Source organism: Canis lupus, chromosome 11 (genome assembly GCF_011100685.1).
Source record: "Canis lupus familiaris isolate Mischka breed German Shepherd chromosome 11, alternate assembly UU_Cfam_GSD_1.0, whole genome shotgun sequence".
Classification (NCBI taxonomy): Eukaryota; Metazoa; Chordata; class Mammalia; order Carnivora; family Canidae; genus Canis; species Canis lupus.
In genome coordinates this window covers 35,559,679-35,586,267 of record NC_049232.1, presented here as the reverse complement: position 1 = coordinate 35,586,267, position 26,589 = coordinate 35,559,679, and the positions used below count along the sequence as shown (strand labels likewise).

The window sequence follows — 26,589 nt, the reverse complement described above, 5'->3', positions numbered from 1 at the left end:
AGGGAACTATTGTAAGCTGTGTGTGTGGTGGAAGAGGGGGTAATCAGAGGGTGTTTCCTTAAATTAATATTTGAATACTCCCTTCATGAATTTGAACTTCAGTTGCTCAAAATATATATTTTTCCCTAATTACTAAAAATAGTGCACGATCATTTTTTAAGATTTGAAAAAACAAACAAAAAAAAAAAAAAAAAAAAAAAAAAAAAAAAAAAAAAAAAAAAAGATTTGAAAAAACATAGAAAAGCACAAAGAATAGAAAATCACCCAAGCTCTACAGATGATAGGAAAGAAAGTTTATAGTTTTGGTTGAGGAAGGCTTTGTCATAAGTCTAAGCATGTATCTGACTTAATAGAATAATTATATATTTTGTTGGTGCTGTCCTTTTTTTTTTTTTTTTTTTTTTCAAGCTTTGTAGATCTCTCTCTAAAGGAACAGGACTTGAGTGAAGAAAAAGTGGTGACATTCCTTTGTTTTGATTCTATAGCACTGGTGATAGACCTAGGGTTGAGGTTGGCAGTGCAGTGTATTTGGGGGTACCTGTTGATTTCTGGGCTGTTTTTGCTCTGTAGCCATAGCAGCTGCAGCAGCCCACACCTTCCCTCTTCTTTGATCACTGAGATCAAAGTGAGAATGGCTATTTTCATCCTTTGGGTAGAATTTGTTTTGGTGAACAGTTTTCTTTAGTAAGAAACACAGCTGATCATATGGTCAACAATATTTAGCAGTAGATTTCCTAGAAACCTGGTGGTGGTGTCCACTGGAGTCTTGTGTTTATAACTCCAGTGGACACCATCCAGACTATAGATTATATAAATGGTACCTCCCAGAGTGTGACAGTTGGTCTGTTTACTTTCATGCCTTTTCTCCCCAAAAAGAGAGATTTAACTTTGATGAAAAAGCTTAAAGGATACTAAGTGTCTTTTTATTAATTTTTGAAATTTCATTTACTTTTTTTTTAAATGGTCTAGCTTTTATGTCATTGTTCAGGGAACATAGAATGTTGTGTTGGATTTACTGGGGAAATTAAATTTGTGTGTGTGTTTTTTTTTTTTAAGATTTTATTTATTTACTCATGAGGGACAGAGAGAGAGAGAGGCAGAGACACAGGCAGAGGGAGAAGCAGGCTCCATGCAGGGAACCCGATGTGGGACCCAATCCTGGGCCTCCAGGATCACACCCTGGGCTGAAGGTGTCGCTAAACCTCTGAGCCACCCGGGCTGCCCGGGAAATTAAATTTGAATTGATTTTACTAATTATGATTTGAATGAGAGGAGAAAGTATTAAAAGTAGCTATAAGATTTTCGTTTGAAAATAGTTTTACCTAGTGATTTTACCTAGTTGCAGCATTATGAAACTCAATAATAAAAAGACAAATAGCCCATTTAAAAAATGGCCAAAGAACTTGGGTTAACGTTTCTCTGAAGAAGATATAAAAATGGCCATTACTACTACTGAACCAGTTGCTCAACATCCTTACTCATCAGGCAAATGGAAGTCCGAACCACAGTGTGATACCATCACACCCACTAAGAAGAAGTGCTGGTCAAGATGTTGAGAAATTGGAACCCTCCTACATTGCTGATAAGAATGTAAAATCACATAGCCACTTGGAAAAATTGTCAGCTTTTTGAAATGTCAAATATAAACTTACCATATGACTCAGCAATTACCTTCCTAGGTATATACCCAAGAGAAATGAAATATATGTCTACATAAGAACTTGTACATGAAGGTTAATAGCAACATTATTCAAAATACCCAAAAAGTGGGGGCACCTGGGTGGCTTAGAAGGTTGGCATCTGACTCTTGATTTTGACTCAGGTTATGATCTCAGGGTTGTGGGATCAAGCCCCTCTTCTGTCTCTGTGCTCAGTTAGGGAGTCTGCTTGAGAGTCTCATTCTCTCCCTCTCCTTTTGCCCCTCCCCCCATCTCTCTTTCTCTTTCTCACTCTCTCTAAAGTAAATGAATCTTTTAAAAAGTACTCAAAAAGTGGAAATAACATGTACTCATCAACTAACAAAATGGTAAACAAAATGTGTTTTATCCATACAATGGAATATTATTTAGCAATGAAAGTAGAATACTGATACATCATCATCAACTTGTTTTTTGAAGACATGCTAAGTGAAAAAGCAAGTCATGAAAGATCAAGTATTGTATAATTACACTAATATGAAATGTCCAGACTAGGAAAAATCTGTAGATACTGAAAGCAGATTAGTGGGACTAGAGGTGACAGGGAAATATGGAGTGAATGCTAATGGATGGATACAGGATTTCTTTCTTTCTTTCTTTCTTTCTTTCTTTCTTTCTTTCTTTCTTTCTTTCTTTCTTTCTTTCTTCCTTTCTTTCCTTTCTTTCCTTTCTTTTCTTTCTTTCTCTCTCTCTCTCTCTCTCTTTTTTAAAAGATTTTATTTATCTATTCATGAGAGACACAGAGACGTAGGCTAGGCATAGGCTAGGCGGAGGGAGAAGCAGGCTCCCTGTGGGGCGCTGGATGTGGAAGTCGATCTGTGATCCTGGGATCACACCCTGAACCAAAGGCAGATGCTCAACCACTGAGCCACTCAGGCATCCCAGATATAGGGTTTCTTTTAGGTGACAAAATGTTGTAAAATTAGATAGTGGTGATAGGGGCACCTAGATGGCTCAGTTGGTTAGGTAACTGACTTTCGACTTATGCTCAGGTCATGATCTCAAGGTTGTTAGATTGAACCTTGTGTAGGGGTTCCACGCTCAGCATGGAGTCTGCTTAAGATTCTCTCTTCTTCCCCCTCTGCCCTTCCCCTCAGCTCTTTCTCTCAAATATGTAAATAAATAAATAAATACATAAATAAAATCTTAGATTGTGATGATAGTTGTGTACCTCTAAGAATATACTAATCAGCCCTTGATTGTATACTTTAAATGAGTGAATTATATAGCTTAAAATAAAATTATTTATCAATAAAACTGTTTAAATGTTTAAAATAAATCATTAAATCGGGGCAAAAGAAGAACCAATTTTTCAACATACTGATACCTGTAATTGAAATATGATGTATGTTTTTCTTAGCCTCCATCAACTCAATAACAGTATTTTTCACTAGCTGAAAATACATTTCTTCTTACTTCTGAATTTAACATCTAGGTTATATAAGCTCAGAAGTAGAACAATCAAGTCATTCTATTCAGTTAAATTTTTAATAATTGTGCTTACTTTGGTGGTACAGATTCTAAAAGTGAAGCAATCTGAGGAGCATTTTTAGCATGGAGGATATCTGAACCTCAGTGCAGTGTTCCATATATTAGGAACGTTTATTGAAGGAAATAAGATAAAACCTGAATAAATGTGTATAAACGTGAAAATGTAGTATTGTAAGTAGAGTGTTAAAAAACAAATTTCAGCCTTGTAAATTTGAAGATCTAATTGGCTTTATTAAACAATTCATGAATTAGGCAGCATGCCACCTAGCAAGTAGAGGGAGCTCTGAGGGGTTGTACTAAATGGAAGCTTTTTATAAGAAGAAAGGTGGGGCAAGGAAGTTGTTAGCAGAAGAAAAGGATCCTTTCAGGCGAGGTAGCTTTCCCTTAGGAGGAAGAGCAGCAGGTCTTATCATGCAGATGACCTCATCTTCCTTGGGGGAAGGTTGAAACTAGAATTAGATTGGTTATTAAGCCCCAGGTTGGGACTCAGCCTTAGTGACATCATTTAGGCTTGTGGTTTTCTTTTTAACATCAGAGATTTATTTATCGATGAGGAAATTAGCAAGATGGTAAGACTGGTTCTAGGAGCATTTGGGCAACTGAAGAATGTTGGAGTAAGATTTTTATATGCAAAACTTGTTAATCTCCTATAAGGCAGTATTTGTATAATTACCAGACGAAAAGAAATCTACAAGTTACATATTATTTTACATAATGTGAACCTTAATCAGTAGTAGATAGTAAATCGAAGAAAGGTATATTCCGGGATCCCTGGGTGGCGCAGCGGTTTGGCGCCTGCCTTTGCCCTGGGGCGCGATCCTGGAGACCCGGGATCGAATCCCACATCGGGCTCCCGGTGCATGGAGCCTGCTTCTCCCTCTGCCTATGTCTCTGCCTCTCTCTCTCTCACTGTGGGACTATCATAAATAAATAAATAAAAATTAAAAAAAAAAAAAGAAAGGTATATTCCTACGGAATGAAATATTCCTTGGTGGGCCCATTAATGCTCCAAGATGGCATTGAAAGGACATGGGCTCTTCTCTTTGTGTTACTTCCAATCTGTGGAGTAGCTGAAGGATGAATTATTCACTGGTGTTGGGATAATTGCATATTCATCTGGGAAACAATTACATTTAGCTCTCACTGTATACAAAAATGGATTCCAGATATATACCTGTCATTTTCACTTTGTATTTGAAACATGTATCATAAAAAAAGAAGAAAATAGATTCTTGATGAAATATTATGTAGTCTGAGTGAATTACATCTATATCAAAAAATACTGTTGAATAAAAAAATCAGTTCATAGACTGATGTACTTACTATGATATTAATATACATTTTAAAATACTATAGAATTGGCTCAGTGGTTTAGTGCTGCCTTCAGCCCAGGGCGTGATCCTGGAGTCCCAGGATCAAGTCCCAGGATTGAGTCCCACGTCAGGCTCCCTGCATGGACCCTGCTTCTCCCTCTGCCTGTGTCTCTGCCTCTCTCTCTCTTTGTCCCTAATGAATAAATAAATAAAACATTAAAAAAAATACTATAGAATTTCTGGGACTTTATGGACATGTACATAAAAGCATAAAGGGCTAGAAGGATCTAATCTAAACTTTTATGTTTCTGAAAATGTGAATAAAATCTAACATCATTTTATTAACAATTCTGAAATTCTGCTAAATTCAAGGCTGGTAAAGGTACTATAATTGTAGCTTTGAAACATGCAACATTTACCTGGCATAGCAGACTTTGTTTTAGCAGAATTTAATAAATTTTTAGCATTTTATTTATTTAAAAAATTTTATTTTATTGTTTTAGAAATTCCTTTTTATTTTCTTTTTAAGATTTTATTTATTTATTCACAAGAGACACACAGAGAGAGGTAGGGACATAGGCAGAGGGAGAAGTAGGCTCCCTGCAGGAAGCCCGATGCAGGACTCGATCCCGGGACCTCAAGATCACGACAAGAGCCAAAGGCAGACACTCAACCACTGAGCCACCTAGGTGTCCCGAATTTTAGCATTTTATATCTCTTGTGTGTCAAATCACTGGGGAAAATATGTGATCTTTTAAAAGTTATCTTGAGGAGGGCCGCAGGAAGCAGACTAGTGGCAGGTGTCTAGGCCTCTAACGAGGGCAATCTGGCAGGAATCGGAGCCATCAGAACCACCACCATGACTACGGGCAATAACAGCAAGATGCTGCAGCACATCGACTACAGGATGGAGGTGCATCCTACAAGACGGCCGGATCTTCATTGGCACCTTCAAGGCTTTTGACAATGATATAAATTTGGTCCTCTGTGACTGTGATAGGTTCAGGAAGATCAAGCCAAAGAACTCAAAACAAGCAGAAAGAAAAGAGAAGTGAGTCCTCGGTCTGGTGCTGCTTTGTGGGGAGAACCTGGTCTCAGTGACAGTAGATGGACCTCCTCCCAAAGATACTGGCATTGCCTGAGTGCCACTTGCTGGAGCTGCCGGGAGCCCAGGGATTGGCAGGGCTGCTGGTAGAGGAATTCCAGCTGGTGTTCCAATGCCCTAGACTCCTGCCGGGCTTGCAGGGCCTGTCTGAGGAGTTGGTGGGCCATTCCAGCAGGTGATGACCCCACAGGGAGGAGGCACTGTGGCTGTCGCTGTAGCTGCTGCCACTGCCAGCATTGCTGGGGCTCCGGCCCAGTACCTGTTCGGCCGTGGGGGTCCTCCCCACCTACTGGCCAAGGGACACCCCCTCCAGGCACGATGGGCCCACCACCTGGCATGAGGCTTCCCATGGGGACCCCCGATGGGGATCCCTCCTGGATGAGGAACTCTGATGGGCATGCCCCTCCTGGGGATGCAGTATGTCGTCCCCCCCCCCCCCAATGGGCCCACCAAGGCCCTAGACTCATCTTGGCCCTCCTCATCTCCCTGCCTGTTTCCCGTCAGGCTGTGCATTTTACTTTTACTTCCTTGTAGGCTGTGAAACTAGTTTATAATAAACGCTTAAGAATTTAAAAAAATATTGGGGAAAAATAGTAAAAGAGGAAGAAAAAATATGCAGCACTCTCTTGTATCATATATTCAAATTATAACTAGATTAACAAATTGAATGTCAAAAAGTAACAGCATTGGTAAACTTGTATTATACAATCTTGGTAGAGCAAAAATTTTTCCAAGTATGACCTCATAATCAGAAATGCTAAAGGAAAGTGATTGGTTTTGATTACATAAAAATTTCAATATCGGGATAATTTTGTAACTAAAGCTGAAGGCAAATGAGAAACGAGTCATTTTTACAGTAATTTCAGAGACCATGTTTTTCTAGCACTTATAACTGAATCTGTAATAGAACATGTGGGTCAGAATGGTCCAAATGGGTAGATGGCCTTGTGAGTAGATATTTTTCTTCTTTGCTCCTGAGCAGAGGTTACCATCGCTGCTCTAGAGCCTGGTTTGTGTAAGTGCTGGGTGTTTCCTCTATTCTCCTGGTAAAAATGGTCTTGTGACAGAAAACAACCTGCCATAAACTACATTTCGTACTATGTATGGAGTTTTCTTCTCTCTCACCACCCCACACCCTACCACCTTTGTGAGAGAACCTTGATTTCCTCCTAACCTGATGCATAAAAGTTAGGGAACTTGATATATTCAAGACAAGATGAATGTTGAATCTGAAATATTATAGGGTATTGGGAAATCTGAGAGGTATGTATATAATCAAACTTCACTTAATTGAGGGCATTGCATATCTTCGAATTTAAAAAAAAGCATCACTAAAGGGAAAATCAATAACCCTTTTCTTTACATGACTTGTGTACAGTTAAGGTGAAGGGACGCAAGAGGTTGGTGATTCTATCACAATACAAGGCGGGGCTTATTCTTACCTTGTGAGTTTTCTTCTCTTGCATGGACCTGCCTCCTTATGTAGTGGAGGGAGCTCTCGGTCAGTAAAAAGGCCTGAGTCTGCAAACCGGATCAGTCTCCACCTCCTCTGTTACTTTAGCACTCTGTGGTGTATGCTTCCCACGATATTATGTATCAAATGTATTAAAAAGAATATACCTTGCAAAATATATGCGCTTTATCTCAAGAATTTATCCTCAGGAAATAATCAGGCAAGTGAGTAAAGAACTTGTAACAATATTGTTTGTAATTGCAAAACATAGGGAGCATTTTACAAGTCCCAAAATAAGGGGCGGGTAACAAATTATGTTATACTAACTATGATTAAAAACTCTATTTGTCAAGAAGAAAAGATTCAGGAAAAATTAAACATATAATGAAGGAAAATAGAATATGTCACCCCGTGATTTGACCTAAAAATCATTTTGAGCTGAAGGCAATCAAGAAGCAGTAAACACTGGAAAAGCTTTCGCTTTTTTACCTTAAAGGCAGGAAATAAATTATCCTTTTACTGGAGAAAGGCATTTGTACCAATTTAGAGAATTTGCAAACCTTTTTAAGCTAACCCTTAATTTCCTAGTTACTTCTTCATCGCTAACTACCTGGAGCCCCAACCCCTTTGTCTTGCCAATTCTTCACAAATATAAAAGCTTCCTGATTCTTGGGGAGTCTTCATTCTCTTGTGAAGGCTCCTGTGGACAGGATGAATTCAATAAAATTCAGATGCTTTATTCCTGTTAATCTTTGTGCATTTTATTTTCAGACCCAGCCAGGGACTCTAAAAGGGTCAGGGAAAACTTTTTTCTTCATATTATTTCATGTTAACAAAATATAGAAATATATGTATAAATTTACTTGGGAAAAGAACTGGAAGGATATTTATATACAGGATACAATGTTGTCTTTGTGTGGAGAACTTTGAGGTGATTTCAGTTAATTTCTTTTTGTATACTAGAATAAAAAAATAAGTTTATTTTATTGGTCTGTATTTCAGAAATGTTCACCATGTACAAGGAGATAGATTTTTGTTACTTGATTTTTAAAATTGATTAGACATAGAGGTGAGATGTACTAAATAATTGAAGGATTTATGTTGTATACTTGAATTTATGTGGACTTTTCCTGTAAGACAAAGAAATAAAAATCTCATTCTGTTTTTTTTTTTTTTAATTAATTAATAGGTTTTCTCGCACAGATATGGCAACAAGCAGCCGTCCCTTTGCATCATTTGATACCAAACTGGCCTCTGGACGGCTCGGATCGTCTAATGTGAGCAGGTCAGGAAGAAGGTGCAGATGTTTTAGGGACATCAGGGGAGAGCCACTCCAGCCCTTTGGTGAATTGTAATATTGATGTTACTGACTACTGAAATAGGGAGGTGTAGTGTGCATTTTACAAATTAGGGAAGGAGACAAAGAGCTCCTAAGGGTCTCTGTGAATGGGTGGTGCAATTACATAAAAAGAAACAAAACTAAATTCAACATGTGGGGTACAACTCTCTTTTTGAGTCTTTTATCTTAAAATTTTTTAAATCATTAATTTTGTTTATAAGATAATATAACCACATTGCCAAGCATTAGTGACAGTGGAAGAAAGGAGGAACATCCACCATACATATGACCACTTTTTTTTTTTTTTAAAGATTTTATTTATTTATTTGAGAGAGCAGGAGCAGGGGGCAGAGGCAGAGGGAGAAGCAAACTTTTGGGGACCCCAAGATCATAACCCGAGCTGAAGACAGATGCATAACTGATGAGCCACCCAAATACCCCTAAATATGACTTCTTAAACTATATTCATTCTAGTCTTTTTCCTGGGCATGTGCTTCTACCTGATATGGATGTAGCCATAGGGTTTTTCACTGAATGTTGTAGTAAGATTATTTTTCTACCTACATTCTTCTTGTAATTTTGGCTTAAAGAGCATTTTACGAAACATTGATGGTAGAAAATTTAGGAAATAATAGAAAAGCACAGAAGAGAGATAAAAATGTATGTTACCATCACTGTCACCTTTTTTTTTTTTTTTTTTGGGGTGTGTATCCTTTCTTTTTCTCTCTCTCTATATAGAACCAATTTTTTTTAAATGGGATTATGTTAAATATACAATTTAGTAACCTGCTTTTTAAAAATTTTATTATTTTTTGCCCTGCTCCTCCATCCTTTTTTTGTACCTGCTTTTTAAAAGTCAATATATCATGGTATTTTTCCTTTCCATTAATATTTTTTTATAATATCACAGTTGCTAAGTAATGTTCTTTTCCTGCCCATTCTAGAATTAATATTATGAGTTATTTATTTTTGAACATGTAGGTTGTTCCTTTATAGTTATTAAAGGCAACTCTGTAAAAGCTATGTTTTAGTACCATGAGAAAGGGCTTTTTATCTATCCTTATAAGTTTATTAAACTTTATGTTATACGGATCTTTAGCATTTAGATTTTGCATTTGAAATTTTAGCTACTTGTGAGTGTGTTCATAACACTCATGGGCTTGGCAATAAGTCTTAGGACTCAGCTCTCACAGTACAAGGAAGGGGTGCAATTATTTGAGGATTGAATGAAGATGAAGTTGAAAATAACTCCTAAGGTTTTTAAGGCATTTATTTTTCACATTACGATGACACACCATATGTCTCTGCTCATGGAAATCTGAGCTTTCTTTAGAAATATGAGTCTCTCTCTCAGGGTTGACTGACCTCTAACTCATCTGATAGTTTCCTAGGTAACTACTGCATCAACATTTATAGATCTTCCTTGGTTTACAGTGGGCTTACATCCTAAATGAGCCCATCATAAGTTGAAAATGCATTTAATACATCTAACCTATCAAACATCAGAGCTTAGCTTTGCCTACCTTAAATGTGTTCAAAGCACTTATATTAGCCTGCAGTTGGGCAAAATCATCAGAACCCATTTCTGGTAGAGGAGTAACTGAAGTGGGGTTTTGTTTTTATTTTTGAAGGAATGAATTTGAAGAGGCTGGTGGCATGGAAATTTGATGTTAAGTTTTTAAAAATCATTATACTGCTCATTTACTTACTGAAATATTTTCCTATTAAAAGTTGTTATATAGGAATGCCTGGGGGGCTTAGTCCATTAAGGATAGAACATTTGATCTCAGCTCAGGTCTTGATCTCAGGGTCCTGAGTTCAAGCCCTGTGTTGGGCTTCATGCTAGGTGTGGAGCCTACTTAAAAAAAAAAAAAATTATCCAAAACATTTTGGAGAAGGCTCTAATTTTATTTTTTTAAATTATTTATTTGTTTATTTTTGGGAGGGGGCAGAGGCAGAAGGAGAGAGAATCTTTTTTTTTTTTTTAAGATTTTATTTATTTATTCAAGAGACACATGGAGAGAGGCAGAGACATAGGCAGAGGGAGAAGCAAGCTCCCTACAAGGAGCCTGATGTGGGACTTGATCGCAGGACCCCAGGATCACGCCCTGTGCTGTAGGCAGACCCTCAATCACTGAGCCATCCAGGTGCCCCCGGGAGAGAGAATCTTAAGTAGGCTCCACGCTGGACATGAGCCTGACACAGGATTCCATCTCACAACTCTGAAATCATGACCCGAGCTGAAATCAAGACTCAAGACTTTTGCCGACTGAGTCACCAAGGCATCCTGAGGGCCCTAATTTTATTTTATTTTATTTATTTATTTTTTTAAAAATAGATTTATTCATTCAGAGAGAGAGAGAGAGGCAGAGACACAGGCAGAGGGAGAAGCAGGCTCCATGCAAGGAGCCCAACGTGGGACTCGAACCCGGGTCTCCAGGATCACACCCCGGGCTGCAGGCGGCGCTAAACCGCTGCGCCACTGGGGCTGCCCGGGCCCTAATTTTAAAGAGCAAAATTTCCATCAATCATAAATAACATAATTTTTAATTAAGGGTAAAATCATAATGATTATACAGATGTAAAAATGAAACACATGTTCAAGATTTTACTTAACTCATGAACTAAGCAGATGTTATAATAAACTCAAAGGAGAAATTGAAACAGCACAAATTTATATGGAGTAAAAGCATGTTGAAATTAATGTCCAAAGTCAGCAAAACTAGCTTCTTGTATAGTGAAGGAAAAGAGGTAATTGAACCTCTGCTAGTCTAGATAAAATTTACATGTCTATAGACAACAATTATTTTGCATTGCTATCAGTTACAATTTACAAAGTTGCAATTTAACACTAAAAAGACAAACTGATTAAAAAATGGTTGGAGGATCTGCATAGACATTTTTCCAAAAAGACTTACAGATGGCCAACAGATACATGAAAAGATGCTCAACATCACTAATCATCAGAGAAATGCAAATCAAAACCACAGAGATATCAATTATACCTGTCAGAATGCCTAAAATTAAAAAAAAAAAAAAGACAAGACATAACAAATGTTGGTGAGGATGTGGAGAAAATGGAACCCTGGTGCTTTATTGTTGGAAATGTAAACTGGCACAGCTCCTGTGGAAAACAGTGGAAGTTCCTGAAAAAGTAGACATAGGAAGGCCCTATGATCCATTTTCACTACTAGGTAATTACACAAAGAAAATGAAAACACTAATTCAAAAAGATGTATGCACCCCATGTTTATTGCACATTGTTTAAGATAGCCAAGATATGGAAGATATCAACACCCAAGTGTCCATCCACAGATAACTGGATAAAGAAGATGTGGTGTATATGTACAATGGAATATCACTCAGCCATGAAAAAAGGATGAGATTTTGCCATTTGCAACAAACAGCAAAGACGGATCTAAAGGGTATTATGTTAGGTGAAATAAGTCAGACTAAGAGAGACAAATACCATGTGATTTCACTTATGTGTGGAATCTAAAACACAAAACAAATGAATAAACAAAACGCAGAATCAGACCTTTAAATATAGAAAACAAACTGATGGTTGCTAGAGGGCAGGGGGTGGGTAGATGGGCAAAATGGATGAAGAAGGGAGATTCAGGCTTCCACTTACACAATAAATAAGTCATGGGAATAAAAGGCACAGCATAGGGAATATAGTTCCTGATGTTATAATAGTGTTGTATGGCGATGGTAGCCACATTTGTGGTGAGTATAGCCAAACTAGATAAGTTGAATCACCCACCATGTTGTATACCTGAAACTAATTGTGTGTCTACTATGCTCCAATTAAAAAAGAAAGTACAATTTACAGAGTTGCAAGGCAGGTCCCATAGAATTAAAAAGCAATCCGAAGGGGTCTCTTCTACAGGTAAGACAGTAATGCATAATTTTCCACTAAAGCACATTTTCCCTCCCTACGTAATAAAACTGAAACACTTCTCCTCTATGAGTAAAGGTGGTTTCCACGCTTGTGGGCTTTGTGACTGCTATGAGCCTTATTCGTCAGTTTATTCCATCCTCACAACAGCTTCATGAAGTAGGTGGTGGTGATGGTCCCATTTTACATATGAGCAAGCCAGGCTTCAGAAGGTTAAAGCTATAGGTTCTAAGTGGTAGAGTTAGAATTCCAGCCTTTCTGTCCCCAAGTGTGCATGCAACACACCTATGCAACAACGTGATAATAGTAAAAACTATAGAAATTCTGTGTATTTTTCTTGGTCTTTAGGTCAACATCAAACAAGGTGGATCTCAAGTGTGGCCTAGAAGAATGTGCAGTGGCATTGAACTTATTTCTAAGTAACAAATTTACAGATGCCTTAGAATTGCTTCGACCATGGTAATTAACTTTATTTCTTTTGGGTAAAATATTTTTTTTCAGATGTTCCTGGGGATTCTTTCTTTGATGTCATACTTGTCAATTAATTTATCTGCATTTCCATCTGAATATTACTAAGCTAATTTGAGACCCCCTACTGCTGGTCAGTTTTAATATCCAGCTAAGAAATCTGTCTTTTCAAATTTAATCAGTAGAAAGTTTCTGATTCTTTGTCATATTTTAATTTCTATGTGTGTTCAAATATTGTCAGGTAGTTTTGTAGAGCTTCATTTTGCTTTCTTCAGTGAAATATATTTTTTTTAAAGATTTATTTATTTATGATAGACATAGAGAGAGAGAGAGAGAGAGAGAGGCAGAGACACAGGAGGAGGGAGAAGCAGGCTCCATTCCGGGAGCCTGATGTGGGACTCGATCCTGGGACTCCAGGATCGCGCCCTGGGCCAAAGGCAGGCGCTAAACCGCTGAGCCACCCAGGGATCCCCAGTGAAATATTTTTATAAATATTCCTCTAAAGCTTAAATATCATTGAAAAAAGTTTTCATTGAAATGGGATGGGAAGAATTAGACTATGTTAGCCTCAAATGTTAAAAAGAAATTTAAGATAATAAAAAATGTTATTGGACTCCCTATTTTTGTGATAAATAAGTTAAGCAATATAATTTCACTTAATAATACCTGTTCCTTTTTCAAATGTGGCAGCAAAACTTGGGCTCAGCCCTTATACTAGGTGTCTTCTTTACCAGAACCCCCTACAGTGTGACTGGAACTTGACAGGAATAATCTTACATTGTGCCGTCAAACACAGTCACTTACTTGGATGAAGCTTAGACCTTATATAATGATTTTTTAGAAGGTTACTTGAGGGGGTGTCTGGGTGGCTCAGTCAGTTAAGCATCTGTCTTTGGCTAAGGTCATGGTCTCAGGGTCCTGGGATCAAGCCTGGCATCAGGCTCCCTGCTCAGTGGGAAATCAGCTTTCTTCCTCTTCACCTGTCCATCCCCTCACTTGTGTTCTCTCTCTCTCTCTCCCTCTCAAATAAATAAATAAAAATCTTGAAAAAAGAAGGTTACTTGGGCACAATAGTGGGAATCTCATTTCTTTGGTCAGTAGGGTAATGTCACTCTGATCGTAGACTTTCGTTTATAGTGGTGAGCATTGAATGATGTGTAGAATTGCTGGGTCACTATGTTGTACACCTGAAACTAATACAACATTGTACGTCAACTACAAACTAAAATTAAAAGATTAAATTACCTCCTGAGAAGCTGCTGTGGTAATTCTATTAAGATGTAGAAGAGCTGTGATCAATTAGTATTTCAGAGGTTAGGAACAGATGATAAAATAGATGGTAAAACCCACAGCCTAAGGACATTGTCCAGTGTGTCTGCCCTATCTCCTGCCTCATTTCCCTCTGTCCTTCCCAGTCCCTCAGACCTCTTTCTCTCTCCATTGTCTGTCTCTCCTTCTTGGTCTTCCTCTTTTTGCCTGCCAACCTTTTTCTTTCTGTCTCTCCTCTCTCAGCCTGCCTGGCTGTCTCTGTTTTTTTTTTTTTTATTCACACAGGACTCCTTTTTTCTCTGTCTCAGATACCCAGCTAGTCATAATGTGGAATGAAAAGAAGTGATTGAGTATTTTATTTGGTCACGTTTTATATTCCCTGCTCTTTATGCAAGTTTCACTGTTAAACATATGTTTTTCCCACTTGAGTAGCTTTTTGTTTTTTCCCTCTTGGAGCTTTCTGTTTAAAATGGAGGTTTAACCACAATAAATGATTAACTTTGGGCTGCTCTTAACTCCTTGTGGTATTTTCAACAGCCAGTGACCTCACTAGTCAGGACAAACTGCAAATTACCAAAGGATGTTTAGATTGTTTCCGTGGGGGAAAAGAATAATGTGGCTTGTATTTGTTTTGCATACCTGTGGGCTGTTGTTCATTATATTTGAATCAAAAACGAAATTGTGCATTAATATTTTAACTCTTATAAATAAAAAATTGACATAATGAGAAGTTTTGGGAAAGAGTGAGGTTTTCACAGCCTGAAATCCTGGCATGTGCCATACATTAAGACTAATTAATGCCCTTAAGAATCCAAGCAATTCTCACTGATAATTTAGTAATTGAAATTATTAAGAACTTTAGTCAGGAATTGTAGATAATGGGATTATATTAGATATGAGGTCTAAAATATACTTTTGGCTAGGCCCATTGTGGCTGACCTAATTTATTGCAAAAATCTTGCTTTTCTTTGACTTCTGACTGAGAGTGGAGAGGAGCTGGTTTTAAAGAAAGAGTCTTTATTTGAAAACATATCAGAATTTCTCTGTCACCAAATGCATTTCCAATGGCATTTCTTTTAGTACTTATATCAGAGTTAAAGATAGTAGATATATTGCCTGGTGTTCAACTGGGAAAAATTGGTTTGCTTTGAAACGTTTTTAAGGAAAAGAATCCACAGGCTGCCCCCGTGTGCTGAAACGGGGAAAAACAATTGTGATCTTCTTTTCTTTTTTTTTTTTTAAAACAATTGTGGTCTTCTGACTCAACACGGAACATTCTGTGCTGCCCGTGTAGGCTTAATATGGAAAGTGCTTGATATTTGTGTTTTTCAGGACATGTCTTTCACAGTCTATATTATTTCAGTGATTATGATATAGGAATAAAAGTTATCACTATAAAAGTCACAGTATACATTTACTAGGATTTCTCCTGATTAGTATCAGACAAGAGCTGAATGCTTTCAAGTTGAATGGAAAGGTATTAATTCCCTGTGTTTTGCCTCCAGGGCTAAGGAAAGTATGTATCATGCCTTGGGCTACAGTACCATTGTGGTGTTGCAGGCGGTCATGACCTTCGAGCAACAGGACATCCAAAATGGCATTTCTGCCATGAAGGACGCATTACAAACCTGCCAAAAGTATGAATTGAGTAATTAAATACTTGAGATATGACTACAAACCTTATGTCTGTGTGATTAAGTGTGGTTTGCCTAATGGAGAGCTCTGTTTGAAGTTTGCCCCAATTATAAGGGACTGGTTCTTCAAAGCTTCCTGGCCTCAGTAGTTTTATGTAATAGAGTTAAAATTTCCTATTAGGAATTATGGTAGAGGGCAGCCTGGGTGGCTCAGCGGTTTAGCACTGCCTTCAGCCCAGAGCATGATCCTGGAGACCCCGGATCAAGTCCCACGTCGGGTTCCCTGCATGGAGCCTGCTTCTCCATCTGCCTGTGTCTCTGCCTCTCTCTGTGTGTCTCTCGTGGATAAATAAAATCTTAAAAAAAAGGGGGGGGCGGAATTATGGTAGATTCTTGTTTGGCCAAACACTTGGCATCTATACCTCTACTCTCTTTCTTTCTTTCTTTCTTTGGTAGCTTGGGCCACAGGGAAGGACTAAGGGAGATGTCTGTGGGATCAGGAGCACACATCTCTCAAGGGTCTCCCTTGGGTGGGTGAAGGGAGAACTTTATTTGTCTAAAAGGACATATTTGAACACTTCTGGTTGGAAAATGAGACAGATTTTCGGTTTTATTTTAATCTTTGCTCTGTGTGTATAGCAAGATCCCAGCAAAAGCTGTTAACTAGCATTGGTGAAGTTTAACATGGAGCTATATCCTCATGTAATTATATTGCAAACCTGCAAATGAAGAGAGTTTCCAAATACTGCACTCTAAGTGATTCTTCACCTGCTGGTACCTCTTACCACAGAAATACTGATTTCAGCCATACAGATCGGGACAGGTGCTTGGCTGGCAGGGTTAGTATTTATTGTTTTGTGTGGGTTTGTCCATTCATGTGTCTCGTAAGCATGGATTGAATGCCTACAGGATGCCAGTCCAGTGCTGGGCGCTGGGTGTGCAGTGTTGAAAAGGTGGTCTCTGCACTATCGACTTTAGGGTTTAGCATTTCTCTTTGGTTACTCTTTGGTGTGACTGGCAAAAATGAATGTCAAATGAAAATGAGCTTGGACTGATTTATTGTCATTTTTCTTTCTGTTTCTCAACTCCCTTTCTACTTACTCTCCACAGATACAGGAAAAAATGCACAGTTGTAGAATCTTTCTCAAGTCTTCTTTCTAGAGGATCATTGGAACAGCTGACTGAAGGTAAGACTCATTTAAGGATTAAATGTTTTCTGTCTTTGAAACATTAAAACATGGTCATACTCATAAGATTCAATACTTAAATTCATAATATAAAGTAAATGGAATATCTTTTTCTCTTTCTCATCATATTCACCCTGAAGAAGTAACCATTGGTAATAATTGGGTTAATGGCCCAATATTACCCGCAGAGCAGAGCAGAGTTCAAAGTTGATCTGCCTTTCTATAAGTCACAGCTCTTTCCACTGCACCCACATTTTTTCTCATAGACTTATAGAAAAGGGAACAAAATATTCATGTATGGATGAGGGAAATGCTGAACTATTCCTGTGTTAGACATCTTAAAAATAGATGGTACTGCATTCTTAACTTTAAAAAAAATATTTTATTTATTTATTTGTGAGAGAGGGGGTGAGAGTGCTTGAGATGGGGCAGAGGGAGAGGGAGAGGCAGAATCCCTGCTGAGCAGTGAACTCAATGTGGGGCTCATCACAGGACCCTGGGATCATGACCTGAGCGGAAGGTAGACATTTAATCAACTGAGCCACCCAAGTGCCCCGTGTTCCTACCTTTTTATAATGTCTTTGGAAATGGCACTTTAGAAAATCTGAAATAAGGTATAAAGTTACTAATTACTAATTATTAAAAAAGAAAACAATAATATATGACTACACACCTATTAGAATGTGCATAATCTGAAACACCAGTAACACCAAATGTTGACAAAAATGTAGAGCCGAAGGAACTCTTATTCATGGCTGGTGGGAATGCAATATTGTACAGCTGTTTGAAAGCTTATGTCCACACAAAAATCTGCATGTGGATGTTTACAGAAGCTTTATTTATAATTGCCAAAACTTGTGAGCAACCAAGATGTCATTCAATAGGTGAATGGATAAATAAACTGTGGTACATCCAGACAAATGGAATATTATTTAGCGCTAAATGAACTATCAAGCCATGAAAAGATACAGAGCAACCTTAAATGCATATTACTGAGTGAAAGACACCAAGCTGAAAAGGCATCATGCTGTGTGATTCCCAGCATATGACATTCTGGAAAAGGCAAAACTGTGGAGACAGTGACAAGATCAGTGGTTGCCCAGGGATGGGGTATAGGGATAGATTAGGGTGGAGCACTGAGGACGTTTAGGATAGTGAAAAACTTTGTATGATATCATAATGATGGATACATGTCTTTATACATTTGTCCAAACCCATGGAATGTATAACACAAGAATGGGCCATAATGTAAACTATGGACTTTGGGTAATTATGATGTGTCAACGGAAGTTCATCAGTTGTACCACACTGGCAGGGATGTTGTTGATGGAAGAGGTTGTACACACATGGAGCAAGGGATACATGTGAAATTTCTGTACCTTCCCCTCAGTTTTGCTGGGAACCTAAAACTTCTTTAAGAAATAACGTTTTAATTAGAAAATAATAAACACAAATAGCTTGTTACTATAACATATTCTGAAAAACAGATTATTTAGACTTTTATATCCAAAGGCATGCTTAGCTAACATTTTAGTCCAGGGTGAAGCTATTCCTTCAGTAGACTAAGGAATTTATAATTAAGAGATGTTCTTGTAAGATAGCTGTTCATAAATGCCAATAGCTAATTTTGAGAACTGGGAAACTGCCTGATAGAAATCAACCAGAGTGAAGGAATACAACTTTTATAAATTAAGTTGCATTTTATTCCTAATGCTTTTGGCTGTCACTGCAACCCAAACAGACTTTGTGTTCAAGGGAGCATGTCAAAACATTGTAGCTTTAGTATGTGATTTGTTTCTCCCCTTGGTAATTTTCATTTACATCCTTGAGTGGCTGGTTGTGGGCAGGAGTCAGTATATTTAATTAAACTTTTCGTGGGTTTAACATGGAACACACCCATTCTTCTCTCCTGGCTGGCATATTGCCCTGAATGGTTTTCAAATTTCCTTTAAAAATAGATATGTAAATGCAGTACTTAGGATGTGAAAGGCATTTAACATGAAGGATACTTACATATGGCATATAGAGCTCAAATTTTCTTGCCTAAATCTCTGCCTTTTTGTTATGTCCTTTAGCTGCTCTTAGGGTTGTCCATCTGTAACTTAACCCTGATGCATCCTATTCTTCTGCTCAGACCTCTGCATGGACTCAATGTTACCTATTGAAATCAAGCCCAGTTCCAGACACTTAAGATTGTCCATAATTCAGCCCCAACTTACCTTTTCAGACTCATTTCACACTCCTCACTTTACACAACTTGCACTTCACCATTGGAGCTCCACTGGCCTTCCCCGCACACACCCAAGCCAGCAAGCAATCTGTGTTACCGAGCAGGCTTTCAGAGTAATTCCAAACCATTTGTACTTCGTGGCAAATATATCTAGGAAGAGGAAACTCAGGGGACTGTGTAAAAATTGAAGACTCCACTTTTTATCCCACTGAACGCTGAGAAAATTCAGAGGTGCACTTAGAGGTGATGTGTCCTGAAGCCCTGGGACCCTGACTGGCGATGGCTGCCAGACATGCACAGGCCCTAATTCCTCAAGTTTGGCCCCATCCATAGGCTGGCTGTTGAAGGATCTTCGCTGCCTGGTTGCTTCTTTGTAAATTCCACCTTTGGCATGTGAGCATGGTAGGGATTGGAACCAATTTGTGAGAACTTGTCTGTTGTGTGCTGGCTGGCGGGGATGAGAATGGGGTCTGTGTGTGTAAGTGAGAGAAATACAGCACTAGTTCTTACCCACTTTGACCCAACAGCATTCTCACAGACACAGTTCAGCGACTTAACTTCACATAAACATTTTCTGCTTTCTGAGCTTTTACCAAAAAGCCCAGCATGGATTGAGGGCAGTGATCTTAGTGAAAATAGCTAGCAAAAATCGAGTGCTTACTCTCCATAGTGAGCTCTGCTTGCAGCAACCCCATTTGAGTCTTTAGTTGTGAAGTGGAGATGTTACTAGCTGGACTTATCAAATGAGGTAGCCAGTAGAGAGAGGTGGGATACCAGTACGGCAGAGCATTTCTTCCAACCCAGGCTGTTAAATTCCCCAAGCTTCATTGACTTAAATAAAATGTCAATTTGCATCCCATGGACAAAGCAGAAATCTGCTGATTTTGTTTATGCAAAGATTTCCCTCCTACCCCAATCTCTGCAAGTATAAGGTATTGTTTAGGAAGATGGGCCATGTGTTTCGGGGCACTCCATCTGTCCCTGGGATATACAAAGCTTTACATTGTCCCTTTTATGAGTGCCTTGTTCTGTGCTAGATATCGCAATGATCAACATAGACTAAAATTGTGCTGATGCTTACTCTTTTTATATCATGTCTTCTGTGTGTGAGGAATCATGACTGGGGCATGCTCGTCCCTACTTTTTCCACAGAACTCTGGAGAATTGTTGCTTTCTCTTTAAGTTAATAGTGTGTCTAATCATTGCCATGATTATCATACCTTCATATTTTAGAAGCTAGAATTCATAAATTTAAGATAGTTTATTTCAGTCTCTATAATTGTGTTTAAGCTTATGTGTTACTGTTAAGTTAAAAAGTACTATTTTTTAAGTGCTCTTAAATTTTGGTTTTCTCTTGTGAGCTGAGTTTGGGTCTCTGGCACCAAGCACCTGACTCTTTGCAGTTATATTTGAATGGGGCCAAAGATGACTTCCTTAAATCATTTTATACATTCTAGGAAAATCTTGCCAAGGGACTGAGAACTGAGGTCCCCATTCTGCTTTTATGGAAGTACCAAAGCAACATAGATTTTTGTGTCTCTCTTGGGTTCATTGATCTACGAGTCTTTTCTGAACATCTCAGAGCAATTACTGTGGACATAGGATTTTCCTTAATGTGATTTTATTTGTTTTTAATAGAGGAAATGCATGCCGAAATCTGTTATGCCGAGTGTCTCCTACAGAAAGCAGCACTCACGTTTGTGCAGGTAATAAATGTTTGGCTTCGAATCAGTAATGCCGGGGAAGCCTGCCAGTACTACATTGAAAAAATATGGCCCATTCTATGTCAGTGCTTCAGTTCTTCTGACTTAGAGTTGTAATGGAAGATACTTGTTGTTCGGATAAACTTTGACTGAGAAAAGACCCCAGGGAGCTTTGTTCCTACTCAAATGCACTTGGAGTCTGTTTCAAATTTCAGTCTATTGGGAACCACTGCCTTGTAAAGAAACTGTTTTGCAACTACTGCATCTAATTTCTGGATGCTTCTCTGTATGAAAAGTGTGCAGTTATCCCTCTTTGCATTTGCTAATGGTAGAGGGTTGCAGGCCCCGGCAAAAGAGGCATCTTTATCCTTGGCCCCATTGCCTTCTTACACCAGATGCTTCTGCAAAGCTCAGATATGCATGCATTGAGTGCCAGGCTTTTCATATATACTTCAGATTTTATTTTTCCCCTCTTTCTATTCTCATTCCCCTTTCTTGCTTTTATTTCTTCCTTTGGAAAAGCAGATTTTAAAAGTCACTAAACCAAATAATGAATACCTTCCTATAAGAGACATTTTAATTTTACCTCTAGGAACTATTAGAACAAGTACCTTGCTTAACATTATATCTTCCGACACTTCTAAAAAACATGGACCTTAACATCATGGCCCCATGGGTGGCAATGATGGATACAGTAGGGATGGAGGTAGGGTCAAGATTGTAAGGAGGCGGAAATGCAATTGTGAAACTGCAAATCTTCCTCAATCACAATTGTTTTACACTGTATTGAGAGTTGCTTTTCTTTCTTTGTTTTTTTTTCCCCCCGAAGATTGACTTCTTAGCTTGATTCTGGTTTAGTAAAGTTGAATCAATCTGGTCTATAACCCCGTTTCCTAAAACCCTATGTATTATGAACCACATTCTTACTGCCTCAGTAAACATAATACTGGTCACAGAGACCCCCAAATTTTCTGATGTGTTTTCAAAATCAGGATTTGACAATCAAATCTGGGATTTAAAGTCTTATTTTATATGTGGGGACTTACAATTAAACATCTGGGAGATATCTAAGATTTATCTCTCTTCCTCATGCCTCCATATCCAGTTTAATGGTCATGCTTCTTTTACCTTTTGAAGATTTAGCCATGCCATCTCTACCTCTTCCTTCTATGAGTGTTCTAATGGGAGTGTTCATCAGCTCTTCTCTAGACTGCACAGCGACCTAGTGACCCTCTGGCTCTAATTTCTCTTACCTACAGCTCATTGTCCATTGTGCAGCTGAGCAGCCTCTCAGGGATGAGTCTCACCTTGTCATTGCTATACTTCAGTATTTAGTAACTCTCATTGACTATGGCAGTGGTTCTGTATCTGAATATCAGAAAGAAGGCAGGCTTTTTTGAACTAAACTGGTATCTTCTCCCAAATTCCCTCCTTCCCTCTTACCCATGTGCTCAGATGCTACTGGCAGGTGTGTTGCGTACCTGAGTGGCACGGGTAGAGGTAGATTTCTTACTCCTTAGTTTCGTCTTTGTAGCTTCTGCAGCAGCACTGAGTTGTGTAAGCACAGATGGCCAAGCATGCCATCCATGATTAGTATGCTTCCTTGCCTTTTTTTCCCCTTGAGTTTTCCTTGGCTTTCAAAGGTCACATCTGCTTTGCCTTTCTTCATCTGGCCACTTCCTAATCATTTTTTGTGCTTTAAGCCCCAGTGCTTCCAGGAAGCTTCTGTGGACCTCTCCATTCCCTCCTCTCCCCTGCTCTGTGCTCTTGTGACATCCTGTTCATTATCTCCATCCATGTGCATGACTCCAGCTCTTAGCACCTTGTATTGCTTTTGTCTGATTTTGCATTCAGATGCCTGGTGTAAAATAGGCATTCAGTACATGTTTGGTGAATCATGAAACAAAATATTATTATTTGAGGCAGATTTTAATGTGATTTAAGAAATTCTTTCCTGGCCAGTCTTAGAACTTGTATAATCATAAGATTCCTTAAAATAAGAAGATAAACATTTAAGTTGCATAGCGAATTTCGTGTTTATTGATTCTTATACTAATTTAAGTGTTAAAAATTTAATAATCAATGAAATTTGTAAGCTAAAATAGGTTTTTCTCTTGCTTCAGAAGGATGCTAAAGTGCACAAGACGTAAACACCAGAGCATCTTTCCATTTTCAATAGACGAGAAAAATATCCTCCTTGGAAATGTGAAATATGGGAATGTCTCCATTAGCACTATCTGTTGGATTAACTTCTTTTAAGCAGGTTTTGATATAATTTATTGAGAGAGTTTCTTACAATCCTAGAATGGTGACCCTGTGAGAATGACATTCATTTAGACCCTCTGCTTCAATTTTATGGTTGATGAGCATCAGGCAAAGAGAAGTGAAATGATTTTTTTCCCCCAAAACAAAACTGCTTATTAGTGACAATGAATTTAGAATCCAGAACAATAATTTTTGTTCTAGTAATGTAGATGAGTAAAATTTACAACGTTAAATAGACTGAATGCTGAAGGATCCTACAGAAGAAGAACCATTATCCCATTTACTGGAGTGTGATGGGCTGGATAGTTTGTCTTTAGAGCATATCCTTAAATTACCCATTGTGGATTCTTTTGAACCCAGGAGAAAATTGTGCAGTAGATGATGTTTATTGCAATAGATTTGGACTAACATATTTGGCCACTAAGTGATAAGGATTACTTCCTTAATTACTTGCTTGAAGTAATGCAAAGATTTTTAAATGTGTACTTTTTATTGCCATCTAACTTGGAAGAAAAATTACAGAAAAGCATTTCAAATGTAAAGCAAGAAGAATGTTTTAATTTAAAAACTATGTCCTCAAAAGATAGTGTTTTGTTCTAATCACACAAATACATAACTGTGAGGGCAGTATAAGGATCTTTTGCTAAGTGATCTAATTATTTAACTGAATTGTTTTCAGGATGAAAATATGATCAACTTCATCAAAGGTGGACTCAAAATTAGGACGAGTTACCAAATATATAAGTAAGTTAAAAATTAAGATGTGGTTTTTAGATGACTCTTGTACTCTGTCCACTTTGTACTTCAAAATTCTTATCAAGTACAACTAGGTTTTTTTATTTGGTGTTGGTAAAAATGCACTTGATTTTTTGGCCTACTGAGTATGTATTCAGTGTTATAGGACAACAGAATTTAAATTTAAATGCTGTCTTGAGAAAAACAGCTGGAATAAAACTATTGATGTAATTTCTAATTACATAATCTTAGTTTCTCTCTCCTAAAATCAGTATTTAAAATTACAGTTACGTCTTGGTCAGATGCTAGAGCAGTACTGCTTGATAGAATGTTCTGCAGTGATTCAAACGCTCAGTTAAGGTGGATCATAGTGTTGTCCGTATCTATCTTCCATATGCTTACTGATTTTTATTTAGTTGTTCTATCATTTGCTCATAGAGTTAAAAATCTCCAACTTTGATTCTGGGGTCACCCATTTCTCTCTTTAGTTCTGTCAGTGTTTGCGTTGTATATTTAGAGCCTCTGTTACTAGGTTTATTTTATTTTATTTTTTTTATTTTTTTTTATTTTTTTTTTTTTTTTTTTTTTATTTTTTTTTTATTTTATTTTTTTTAAATTTTTATTTATTTATGGTAGTCAGAGAGAGAGAGAGAGAGAGAGAGAGGCAGAGACACAGGCAGAGGGAGAAGCAGGCTCCATGCACCGGGAGCCCGACGTGGGATTCGATCCTGGGTCTCCAGAATCGCGCCCTGGGCCAAAGGCAGGCGCTAAACCGCTGCGTCACCCAGGGATCCCTGTTACTAGGTTTATATATATCTTAATGATTTTATCTTCCTAATGAATTAAACTTTTTATCATTATGAAATGTCTCTACTTAACTCCTTATAATATTTCTTTTTGTTTGTTTGTTTTGTTTTTGTTTTTTTTTTGTTTTTTTTCCTTATAATATTTCTTGTCTTGAAGTCTGTTTTGTCTGATAGTAATATAGCTACTCATGCTTTTTTATAATTAGTGTTTGCATGATATATATTCTTATACTTTAAACCTATCTTTGTTTATATATATATTTTTTATATTTAAATTGCATTTCTTACAAGTGTGTATAGTTGGGTCTTGCTTTTTAATTCAGTATAACAAACAAATGATATGTTTGCACTTGTGGCTACCATTTTTCTTGTTATCTTGTCTCATTTGGTTTTCTCACTTCTTTTTAGCCTTTTATATCCTTATTACAATTTTTAAAATATATATTTCAGTGTAATCAGTCCCTCTATTGTTTTCTTAGCTGTAGTTCTCTTTAATTTTTTTTTAAAGGTCACTCTAAGTAATTATATTTCTGAACTCATCACAGTCAACTTAGAGTTAGTATTGTACTGTTGCCCATAAATTATGAGATTTTTGTGAATATATAGTTTCATTTACTACTTGTCTTTTGTACTATTTTTATGATAGTACACCTACATATATTATAAACCCCACAATGCTTTGTCAACCTGTTTTCCGTAAAGATTTATTTATTTGATAGAGAGAGCGAGCAAGCATGTGCAGTGCACCCAAGCATGGAGAGAAAGGGGCAGAGGGAGAGAATCTTCACTCAGACTCCCCGGTGAGCATAGAGCCGGACTTGGGGCTCAGTCTCATGACCCATCAGATCACTACCTGAGCCGGAACCAAGAGTCAGACACTTGCCAACTGAGCCATCCAGGTGGCCCAACAATAGTACTGTGGCTTTCTATATTAGTTCTATCTACCCCACATTGAGTGGATTTGAGAGTACTTTCAGCTGAAGAGCCGCGTAAATGTAAAGTCCGTATGAGAATTAATTTTTCCCATCTTTCAAAGTTCAGCTCTTCTCCAGTTTCCTACTGCTTTTTGTTTTCACTTTCCAGTGCCTGAAAATACATTTTAAGTATACATTTAAATTCTGAAGTTTATTATTATTACTGTGGGAGAGTTAATCTAATATAAGCTAGTGTGTGTGTCATTATTAGAAGCAGATTTCCACTAGTGAGAACAGAACCAAGATTTAGTATTTTAAGAGATAATTTTACCCAAAGTGATTTCATAAAATTAAATTGTATTTAAAATGGTAGAGATAGGGGGTGTTTTGGGAAATTGACATACTGTTTTTAGTTTTCTTCTTGAAATACTTTTGAGATGATGTAAAAGGATGGTAAAAAACTAATTGCTTTTCTAGTCACCAAAACTTAAAAATGGAATAAATTCAAGTAGTCTTAAAATGGCGCAAACATCTGTATCAGTGTGTGGATACATGTAGTTTTGTACATACATACACACAGACTCACACAGATATTTACTTGGGAATTAAAAATATAGGAAATTCCTATATATACATAGGTCTCTTTCAAAATAGTGGGAAAAATTAGATAGTTTAATAAATGGTTTTGGGAAAATTCGTTCTTCATTCTGGAAAAAGACAGTATTAAAATAAATTCCATGTAGATTTAATATGAAAATTTTTAAAAATTTTATTTATTTATTTGAGAGTTAGAAAGAGATAGCATGAACAGGAGAGGCAGAAGGAGAGGGAGAGAATATACAGCAGATTCTGTGCTGAGTGAAGCCCCATGCAGGGTTCCATCTCACGACCCTGGGATCATGACCTGAGCCAAAATCAAAAGTCGGACATTTAACTGACTGAACTACTCAGGTGCCTCTAATATTAAAATATTTTTTAAAGGAAAACGTAGGAAAGTATTTTTTTATAGTCCTAAAGCACAAAAGCCTTTAAACTTTTATTTAAAATTTTGTACTTTGAAATAACTTTATAATTTTTTT

General features: G+C 37.6%; 1 protein-coding gene across 5 annotated transcripts in view; it reads left to right on the top strand.

Moving 5' to 3' along the window:
• Positions 1 to 26,589, top strand: part of TTC39B (tetratricopeptide repeat domain 39B) — a 130,612-nt gene that overhangs the window by 67,020 nt on the left and 37,003 nt on the right. For 4 of the 5 annotated variants that reach the window (XM_038552432.1, XM_038552428.1, XM_038552430.1 and 1 more), the window contains 6 exons: positions 8,249 to 8,344; positions 12,648 to 12,758; positions 15,542 to 15,673; positions 16,781 to 16,857; positions 20,726 to 20,793; positions 23,735 to 23,799. In XM_038552432.1, the coding sequence (XP_038408360.1) occupies positions 8,249 to 8,344; positions 12,648 to 12,758; positions 15,542 to 15,673; positions 16,781 to 16,857; positions 20,726 to 20,793; positions 23,735 to 23,799 (549 nt within the window). The remainder of the gene's footprint in view (positions 1 to 8,248; positions 8,345 to 12,647; positions 12,759 to 15,541; positions 15,674 to 16,780; positions 16,858 to 20,725; positions 20,794 to 23,734; positions 23,800 to 26,589) is intronic. The other variant, XM_038552431.1, reaches the window with a different exon arrangement.